This window comes from Haemaphysalis longicornis, unplaced genomic scaffold (genome assembly GCF_048455015.1).
Source record: "Haemaphysalis longicornis isolate Haplotype H1 unplaced genomic scaffold, Haemaphysalis longicornis Haplotype H1 scaffold_1, whole genome shotgun sequence".
In the NCBI taxonomy this organism is placed as follows: Eukaryota; Metazoa; Arthropoda; class Arachnida; order Ixodida; family Ixodidae; genus Haemaphysalis; species Haemaphysalis longicornis.
Window position 1 is genome coordinate 456,788,820 of NW_027526203.1, and position 10,846 is coordinate 456,799,665.

Consider the following 10,846-nt stretch of genomic DNA (forward strand, 5'->3'; position numbering starts at 1 on the left):
ATGAGAGAATGAAAGCCACGCTCTTGACCCACGACATTGGACCCACCAAATAACCTGCTGTAATGAGCATGGAATGCACCGGCAATATCAGCTGAGTCGGTATACCTAGTACCATTATAATTAATCTCAATTATCTCCTTTGCAAGAGCCTATTGGCGCTCATCACACAGCGAACGGCGAGTGGGATAACTGTCAAAAAACCTTCGTGTTCTGGACCGAATTAATGCACCGTGGTATTTTTCAGTAACATATTGCTGCAATTGTCCTTTAGTTACGCAAATGTCATCTATACTTGATCCAGGCATTGCTGCCTCCAGTTCATGAAGGTCCACCAGTGTACGGGAAAGTTCACGAACATGAAAGCGTTTTAGAAACGCAACACAAGCTGACTCTTCTATAGCCGAGTTTCGCACCTCTTGCTTAAAAAGATCCCATTGTTGATATAATGAAAGCTCAGCTATTGCAAAAGTGTTGTGTAAACACTCCGAAATACTTCTGCAAAAGATTTCATCGGCCAATAAGGAGACATTGAGCTTCCATAGACCCCACTGAGGCAGCACACCACGCGGCTTTGAGCTACCGAAGTAAACCGATACCATACAGTTGTCGGTGAAAAAAATAGGGCGCACAGTATAGTCGGAAATCCCAGAAACTTCTTCTGCAGAAATGTAAATTCGATCCAGGCGTGCATTCGAGGTACACTGAAAGCGAGTGAAGTGCACGGAACTCCCTTTCCTCTCTCCAACATCAACAAGACCATGCTCGTGCACTAGATCAGCCAGGGTGGCTGCGCTGCGGTTATATTGCACGCTAGGCCTAGAACGATCCTGCACATTACATACACAATTGAAGTCCCCCATGAGGAGGACTTTTCTTTGCGTACGTAGAAAATCCCGAACCGACAGAAAAAACGACGTACGCTCACGTCAGTTCACGGGGGCATAGAGGCAAATGACACGCCACTCAACACCTGCAATGACAAGGTCACAACAAATAAAACGCCCTGAAGTATCGGTGCTACACGAGAGACAAGAAAACCCTATGCCCTTGCTGACGAAGACAAAGCCTCCCCCAGACAAGCCTGCGGAGTGGCTAACACAAACACTGTACTGCTCTAAGAAGGGCTCTAATGCTGCCGATCTGTCCTCATCTCCAGAGAGCTTTGTTTCCTGAATGGCCACAATGCTCACGTCCATCCGTTTAAAGGAGCCATGAAGAGAAAACAAAAGTTTGTTTTATTCGAAAGATTAGGTGTTTCATAGTACCCCAAGCGCTTTCCCGGAAGCAAATGATGCTTTATTCACTGAGAAATAAGGCAATTTAAGCCAAAATTTTAAATCTCCCGCAAAAATTGAACATTCCGTGACGTGTACAATGGCGTCATAGCGCCGGTCCATGAAACAGATACTTAGTATGTCGACTCCATATAGCACCCACACGCGGGAGTCGATCGAGACGGCGGCCATTTTAAAAATACTAGTAAAACCTAGTGCACCCGCAGCCCTAGTCATGGAATCGCCTGATCCGGAGAACAAAACTCTCGCCGAGGAGCTCGGGCTTGCATTTAACAACCTCACACCACTAAAACGCTCAATGCTTCCAAGTGCACGAGCGGCAAGAGTTGTGGGATATGCGGTGGACGGGAAAGCGACCATTCCGCGATAGCCACAACAGACGAACGCCCAGCCCTCGGCACCGCTGCCTCGTCAGCCCCGTCGCGACGGACGAATATAGACTGGTACGTATGTGCCGTATTTTGATTACGGTTAATAATAGTTCAATTTCAGTAGCAGTATCACTTATGCCAGTTGGCCGGTGTCGTGTATGGAAAGCCGTTCGCGCGAGCTCTCTGCTTCGACCAGAAAGATACGAGCGTCAATGCGCGGTGTTTACGGCATTTGTTTCCCCAAGGTCAGAGCGATTTGACGAAGTCGGCGACGAGCGCCAGCATGTCCCAGGAGTGAGCTAACGTAAGGGTCCCTGCCGTAATCACTTCCTCGGAAATGAAGCGAGCACACTCGTACTTCCTTTAGCTCTCTTTCTCCTCCGTTTGCAAAGTTCACAAAACGTAGCCACTTGCTTCGCCTAGGTTCGTCGTTGGGCAGCACATGAAAGGAGATCTCCTCACCGGCGGGGATGTCGCACTCCCTTGACGATTTGCCCGTACTACATGGGCATTTCAAAACGCAGCAACGAAATTTCATTGTAAAGTACTCGAACAAACTGAAGTTTTCAGTGGTTGTAAACTGGAAACGAGCTCGTAACGACAGCAGCAAGCCAACACCATTCGAAACTTACGCGACGACTGGCACTATCTCGTCGCTTCTTGCTGTTCCTTACTCCCCTCGTTTCTATTTTTACCTTTGCTGGTTGGCGATATGACGGCCAACCTCCTGTGAAGGGATTACGATACGAAGCAAGTCGCGGCTGTGCGTGCTGGAACGGTTCGTTGGCCCCGAAGAGCCTCGAACCCGAAAATTCGTCTGCGCGACGGCGAGATGTCGAGCTCGGCCGGCGCCTAGTTTCGTACGCATTGGCGCACACGCTTGCGTGTTCGTTCGGACCTTCAACCGTTTACTCCACCGTTCTTTGTCATAAAAAGAATGTGCAGTATGTTTCAGGGGCATTTAGCTCGCTATGCAAACTGTAAGCCCTGCCTAACATGCGTTTGCTTTTGCCGGCCTCCGCCAATCGCAGAGCATTCCCCAGTGACATCACAGGTTCTGTTGCGGAAAATAAGCTGGTGGGTCGCATGGTCATTTCCTTTTTTCCTAATTATGTAGCTTATTTGAGCGAAGTTTGCGTTATAAGTGGTGTCGTTATGGTTCTAACGAGGCAATCTTTCGAATGAACCAAACTTGTGTTTTCTCTTCATGGCTCCTTTAAGGAGGCGCAAAAGCTGGTACTGTCGTCTCCTGTTCCTCAGGCCTCTCACATTAAGTGTGGCAGCGTGCAGTGCTGTGACACTTGCCATACTGTGGGAGCATCTTACGTGTCCTTGTGACCTCCAGATAAACCACCCTTGCGGATGGCCTTGGATGACAGTACCTTTCCTGTCTTCTTGGAACCAGCCAGCGGCACAAGACCACTAGCCAGAACAGCAGCGTCGGAGGAGTCCAGTACGGTGGACGCCTGCTTTTTGCCCGCGATGGATGCCTTCTCGCCATCCACAGGAGCAGGCCTTTTCATCGGCCCGCTGCTACCACCCGGAACGTCGTCAGGCAAAGCCACAGCATCCGCCCAAGATGATGAAGCAATCTCCATGGGGCAAGTAACGGAAGCATCGCCCCCAACGTCACCGGGAGACAAGTCACTCCTCTCATCATCGCTGGCAGGCAGTGGTACTGAAGCATGGTCTTCCTCCAAGGCTTCAATGGGAGTCGCGGAATCCATGCCAATCGGCTCCCCCTGCTCATCACTTGTCGATCCACTTATCACTTGACCAGGTGGCACCGTATGGGGCTCCACTTGCTCACTCTTCCCCGCTGCAGGATTTGTTGGCACAGCCTCGGGAGGTCCCACCAACACTGGCTGGCTAACTTCCCCCGATGCGTCCACTACCTCCGTGACATCCATGACATGAGCGGACACATCTTCATCAGTTGGTAATTCGTGACTTTGTCGGAGCTTGTCCGCATATGTCATGACACACCTTTCTGCGGTGTGGCCATACCGACGACACTCGGTGCACCGTGGTGTACGACACTGTCGCCGTACGTGCCCAATCCTGTTGCAACGCAGACAAAGAGGTGGTCTGCCAGGGACCAGTACAAGGCACTGGCTCCCATAAATGTCCATCATGTGCGGTATGTCAGCGACCGAGACGCCATCCTTCAATATGAGGGACACCTCCCGAGCTCCGGTCTCCATGTGGTCCATTCCTGGACACCTCCACATCTCCCTAGCAACAGACTGGGTAGTGCCGAATGGTTCCAGCGCTTCAGTAATCCTCCGGTTGTCCAAATGGCGTGGCACCCAAAGTAGCTGCATTTTGATGTTTCTCGTTTCGGGGTCAAACACCATACACTTTAGTCCCTTGACGGTGACGTGCTCGAGCTGGACTAGCTTTTGCTTGACACTGTTGGAGACGCAGGTAAGCATCCAAACGTGACTCATTTGATATTGTCCGATGCACAACACGTCACGGAGGTTGATAACGCGAGCCAACGCATCCCTAAAGTCAGGAGCCCGGTAAGGACGGCCTTTCAAGTCCGCATGCAGGAAAACGGTATTCAAGACAACGTTACCGGTTGGGAGACGAGGAAGAATGATCTTGTAGTTATCCATATTAGTTTCAGACGAAGTAGTACCTCGGCCAGTGACCGATGCGCTGTTTCCAGCTGAGAGCATGGAAAGACACAGCCGTTCCTGCGGGAGCACTGCATTCCCTTTGGCGTTGGCCTTGGACTTGGCCGCGGGTTCTAGCGCGTGCTAAAGCGGTTCACTTTGGGAGAGATGCGAAAGCCTGCGGACGAACCGTTCAGGGCCTGCCAGTTATGGAGAGTTTTTAGCGGCAAGTTCAGAAATAAATGTGAGGGGCAACAGCCGGGTTTCCGAGGAACGGAAAAGGGGCCGCAATTTCTGCTGTTTCTCCAGCTTTGCACCACTAGAGCAAGCTGCGCCAATTTTTTATTTCGATTTTCTGTATTGATTGATTATAGGGTTTAACGCGCCGACGCAACGCAGACGATGAGGCGCGCCGTAGTGGAGGGCTCCGGATTAATTTTGACCACCCGGGGATCTTTATCGTGCGCCGAAATCTCGTACACACGGGCGTTTTTGATTTTCGCCTCCATCAGAAAAGCGGCCGCCGCGGCCGGGAATCGAACCCGCGACCTCGTGCTCGGCAGCGCAACGCCTTAGCCACTGATCCACTTCGATTTTCTGTATACGTTAGCATACTGACGGTAGACTGGAATCATTAGGACGATATTGCCGAGAATTTCACTGCCGCGCAGGGCAGCCTGGCTCGCCGATGAGTGTTTCGCCGAGAGGTGAGGCCAGCGTAGCTCGTGCTCAAGGGCGAAGGATCCCTCGGAAGGCTAAGTTTGGAAAACAGCTCTCACAGGCCTGAACCACCGTTCAAGCACCTGCACTCAAACAGGGACGCCCGTACCCATACAAAAACCGGAAGCGACTCCGTCGGTAAGTGGGCGCGAACCCGGTATCGCTCGCTTACGAGGACATCGCTCAATCCAAGAACCCCCGCTGAGGTTTTGTGATGCTAAAGATGTCACAAAAAACGCCGGTCAGCACAGTCGCGACGCCAATAATGCATGCCTCAAATGGACGTGCAAACCATAGGACTTATAAAGGTATACAACTGATGCAGCGATTTTGGGCCGGAGCAAAAAGAAAGTCCCAAAGACCCGCCGCGGTGGCTCAGTGGCTAAGGGCGTTGCGCTGCTGAGCACGAGGTCGTGGGTTCGATTCCCGGCCGCGGCGGCCACTTTTCTGGTGAAGGCGAAAAGCGAAAACACCCGTGTGTACGAGATTTCGGCGCACGTTAAAGATCCCCAGGTGGGCAAAATTAATCCGGAGCCCTCCACTACGGCGTGCCTCATCGCCTGCGTTGCGTCAGCGCTTTAAACCCTAAAATCAATCAATCAATCACCCGCCGTGGTGGCTCAGTGGCTAAGGCGTTATGCTGCTGAGCACGAGGTCGCGGGTTCGATTCCTGGCTGCGGCGGCCGCTTTTCTGATGGAGGCGAAAAGCAAAAACGCCCGTGTGTACGAGATTTCGGCGCACGTTGAAGATCTCCAGGTGGTCAAAATTAATCCGGAGCCTCCACTACGGCGCGTCTCATCGCCTGCGTTGCGTCGGCGCGTTAAACCCTACAATCAATCAACAATCAATCAATCAAAAAAGTACCAAAGTAGCTGAGGACAAATCGGCCTTTGTTCTATTAACAGCCTAACTGCACCTAGTCAAATGAGTTTTTTTAATGCGTCCTCGTCCCTTGGCGTTGTGAGAAAATCCGGCATCAGTATTAAAAAAAAACCAAGTCATTTGCATTCTGATAAGATTTTCTTGGCGTGTCTTCTTGTCCGCACATATGTAAATGCAGTATGTTACTTAAAATTTTAGTCATTTCGCGCTATTAAAGCTGGTAGCTGCGAACAACAAATGTCTGTAAATGTATCTTTTTCAGCTCTTTACTTTACTGGAAGACTGCGCCCACTGTATGCGGGAGCGTAGAGACCAGATATTTATTTTTCTCGTGCCCGTGTGGTAAGCATTACGCCAGTCCATCGAGCAGCCCTCTCTGTTTTTCTTGCTTCCTGTTTCAAGAAATTGCAGAAGTGGCACCCGAGAAATGCGGAAGTTTTCCTCGTTTCTAGAGCGGAAACGATACTTAACGAACCAACTTCTCTACTGACGGCTACATTTATCTGATCGACTTTTAATGGCTGCAGAATAAAAAGGAAAGCGTTTCACGGCCAACTGAGTGAGCTCATTTGCGCACTCCGCTGGCGGTAACGACTGCCTTCTTTTGGTTTTGTGATTTTTTTTTTCCACGCGCGGGCGGCTAACTCGTACCACGCGCTATTCCGTTTAATAGCCCTTGTCCCTGACTTGCAACGATAAATTTTCCGTGTGCGAGTAAGCACAGCTTCAAGAACACGTTTTCGTTTTGACAACCCACGAGGAGTGTGAACGGCAATTTTTTTTTTTTTTTTGGCTCGTTCGATCTTGGCGAGATCGTGCCAACACCTTTCTAATCATGCTTGACACGCAACCGCATACAAGGAGGCAGGCGCAAGCGTAAATGTAGGACGTTACTGTAATGGAAATGTAAGACGTACAAATGCAACATCTTTACATCTTTCACTGTCTGCTTTCTTGAAGATTTCCACTAGTCCGGAAAATGTTCCAACTTATCGCTCGAAGCGTAAAATTAACCGCTGCTGTTCAAAGACTATGTAGCGATGGTCAACATGAAAGACTCCTAAATTGCTGCGTGCAAGTGCGCAAGTGTGTAAAGAAACGTGATGAAGCATGTGTGTCCGTGCACACTATTCGAGGGACAGGCGAATAAAGAACATATCGAACAGGCAAGCGCACCAATTCGCGCAAGGAGTTCTTTGAAATCAGCGAATCCGCGTATTTGGGCAGCCACGGTTGCGTACGATAGAAGCAAGTTGTTTGCAGAAGCAAGAGAAGGCGAAGCAACCAAGCACGAGAGAAGAAAGCCTTTCTAGTGCCTCTAAAGCGCAATACTCGTGCTATCCAATAGTGTTCAGGGACGAAGGCTGCGGCCCGCGACCGTCGAAAAGCGCGAGTTTCTCGGGGCAGCTCTTGCAGCAAATTTCGCATTACAGGGACACCTCCAAAAGTTTTAGGCCTTGTTAATTCACTTCAAGAAGTTAACGTTAAAGGTGCGTAACCTAATTTTTTTAAGGGTAGGGGTAAGGGCGGGGGTTAGACGCACTTCTAAACTTCTTTCTCACCCCCAGAAAAAATATCACACGCGCACGGATCGAACTAGTATAGAATACGGAGTTATAGAGTTCCCTGTTCTTATAAGTCAAAGTTTTAAATGGCTCTGAAGTCAATTTGTCTAACTGTTAAATGATGCAAGGGCGGCAGCACTTTCACACACATTGCTCATGAAGAAATGCGTGCAACTTAACCGAAAAACCTCAGAACATTGTCATGCAACCGAAGTTTAACCAAGTGGAGGTATTACTCAATGTTATACCTTTTTCAGAGACTCTTGGAGAAAACAATACCTTATGAGCGCCTAGTCTCGTCACAAATTATCGCACGCTCTATTCGCACTTTCCAGCAATGGTGGCGCCACCGCGCGCTTTTTTTCGGAAGCTGTTTGTAGGTGATCGGGGTCCCGGGCGAAGGCAGCCTGAGCGTTCGGAAACGTGGGGATTGAGACCGCAAAACCAAAAAGCAGTAGAATGTGCTGTGCACCGCATTATAGAAATCGCTCAGTGCCGGAAAAAGCCAGCGTTCATACCTTTCCTAGAGATAAAAAAGCCCGAAAGGTTTGGATAACTATGCTCCGCATTGGGAAAGGTGTCAGCAACACAGTGGGGTTTGCAGTAGTCACTTCACGAAAGCTGACTTCTTCTGGAGCAATCTCCGTAAGTTTAGTTCGCTCACTCGTTATTGATGGTGTCTTTTTCGTGCAAGTTGAGTGTGTCGTTTATTAATAGATGGTCTGAAGCCACTGAAACCGCGGTTGAAGAAAGGCGTCGTGCCGCCACATAACATCCCTATGCGCACTCACAAGAAAGTGAAGCCAAGAACCAACATGAGAAGAACGTCATTGTTCTTTCATTAACGTGCTGGTTTCTTTTAATAAATGCTGCATTCCAGTTGCATTTTGTGCTTTGTTGGGTTGTTTGCGCTTCGTTCTCTTTTTAGCATTGTGTGTGATTACTGTTTTGAATTTGCTGCTTTTTTTTTCTTTCTGAAACCCCCCACAGGAATGGGCGATGTAGGTATTTGTAATAAATAAACTTGTTACTGCGGCATCGTCGTTTCCGACAGCGCGCTGAAAGCACGGCACAGCTAATGTAACAGGCCCTGCCGTAGAGGCGTCAGCGTTTGATATTTAGTTTCGGTATTTTTATTATTACCTGTAACCTGCATAAACGCCGTTGGATTTTTCCTTGTAAAAACACCCAACAAAATTATAATTTACTCGCATTATTCGCACTTAACCCGACACAATCGCGCAAGTGGCAATAACAAACGCTGAATCCTTGGTTGCGTCTGCTTGGCGCCTAATAAATATTCTTAAAGTGTGCTTGAACAATTTTACGAGCATGGATGGAAGTGTAGCATCCTTTATAGGACTTGCAGTGCCAACAAACGTTCACGCAGTGCGGTTGGCTGGTCACGCCATTTGGTTTGCAGGAACAATCCCTCTATGCTCAGCATGTCATCGGTGGCCTCCCTGATGCCGCAAAACACTGTGACTGGCGTTAGACTGCTTCGCCTTCGGCAAAGCACCTTCGTGTCAAATCGGCAAGGGAAAAGATGGTGTGAAGAGACACTAATGGGCCCTGATCGGCTTTTTTCTCCAGACGCGCGCGCTTACGAGACGTCCCGATCATCGTCCCGTCCTCCATTTTGGATACCCCGTCGCGCCACCTATATTCGCTGGAAAGTGCGAATATACTGTTATGAATCACAGCGCCATGTTTGCGCGGCTCAGTCGCCCGCCGGTCGACCACCCCACCGCTTGTCGACGGAAGCGAAAGGAGGCCGACAAGAGGCGGCGGCGGCCACTGATTGACAGCGGCTTTTGAGCGGTGTTGAGTGTTGTTGCCCCAAAGGGATTAAGGAGCCGCCGCTCTTCCCCCTGCCTAAGCAACTGAACGCGTGTGCGCGTGAAAGCCCAGACGGCGACGACCGGACAATGGGACCCCAGTGGCGGCGGGAGCACCGCGAAGAAGGCAGTGGCAATGGTCAAGCCATTAACTCTTCCCGGAGTGATTCCACGAACCTTGTTAATCTGTGCTGTTAGGCTCCCTGGGAAGTACGTGCGAGAAGAACCCCACCGTGGTAACGCAGCGCGCGGCGGACACCAAAAGGATACGCGGCGCCCGCGCGTCTTCCGTTTTTCCCCTCTACTACAGGCTCCTGACGAGTGGCAAGGGTGTGTGTGAGTGTGTGCTGTGCATCTGCCGACATACCTGAAAGGCGTGTCCCTACCCGAGGGCAGTGCTTCCCAGCAAGGAACTTACACATCACCATTGGTCCGCATTGTTTTGTATAGAGATCCCTAACCTAGGGAACTAGGGATCGGGGGTCAACAAAAAGGGCGTGCTGTGGCCCGCCAAGATCTGTCTTCATCTCGACAACTCACTGTAAAAATGTAAATAAACCCGTTGAGTTTGCTCTAAGCTCTCCCCTAGTCCTGGCTTGACGGAGCGACGGCGACCGGCCCCGCTACCAGCCGACTGCGGTCGCCACAACTCGCTACAATACATCGCTCCTACATTTCCTAGACTTTCGAACACAAAAATTCCAGCTGACCGGCTGTCAGCGTCTTCTGGGAATATGCTGTGCGCACGTGCAGATACATTGGATTCTACCAGCTTTGTTTCTTCCAATAGGCCCCACTGCTCGAACAATTTGCTTCTTCATACATCAATGTTCGACCTGTTTCACCCGACACTGTCGCCTTCAGCCTCAGGCTTGGCTTTGTGATGTGGAAGGTTGCGGGTCCGATTGTCAGCCAGCAATGCTGTTCTTGCGATCAAGAAAGAATACAAAAGTGCTCCTGTTTGCGAGATTTGGGTCCACTAAAGAGACTCATATGGTTTAAACAGACGAGTATCCCTCCACTATCGCGAACCGCAAAGTTCTAATGGCATGCTACACTGGCGAAGGCGTCCCTGTACCGAGCTCCGTCGACTCCGTCATAGTGGTAGCGTGGTGGACGAGCGCCGAGGAAAGTGCGGCCTTGGTGTTGAGGACAAAAAGCCGAAGGTGAAACTTAACTGGTTTAATGCATGGCGAGAACTGAACGGCGACGATAAAGGAACAGCACCCTTCCAGGCGAGCTTACAGCATGACTCGATCAGAGGAGCCGCAGGATCCGATGCTGCTGACCGAAAGAAACGCGCTCCTAGGAAACGCGTATTTATAACCCGAAACGCCAACGGTCAAACACCTTTGCAGACGGCTCGAACACAGTTCAGACGCACAACACTCTTTCCCAGTCTCATGATAGCGGCTGTAGCGGTGCACGTCGAGTCTGTGAGAAATGGGGAGAGGTGATCACGGCGAGTGGCGTCCGCCCGCAGTTTCAAGTCTCTACACACAGAACAGTTTGTTTTGTATTTGCAACTTCCCTGGGCGTGAGTCACCGCAACA

At 50.3% G+C, this 10,846-nt stretch overlaps 1 protein-coding gene across 1 annotated transcript; it reads right to left on the bottom strand.

Annotated features, from left to right (window-relative positions):
• Positions 1 to 2,988: 2,988 nt before the first annotated feature.
• Positions 2,989 to 4,350, bottom strand: LOC144162526 (uncharacterized). Its single transcript, XM_077693095.1, has one exon. The coding sequence runs from the start codon at positions 4,348 to 4,350 to the stop codon at positions 2,989 to 2,991; it is 1,362 nt and encodes a 453-aa protein (XP_077549221.1).
• Positions 4,351 to 10,846: the final 6,496 nt, after the last annotated feature.

What these genes read in the sequence shown, in the direction of transcription:
- LOC144162526 (XM_077693095.1), bottom strand. Translation starts at nt 4,350, where the DNA reads ATGCTCTCAGCTGGAAACAGCGCATCGGTCACTGGCCGAGGTACTACT.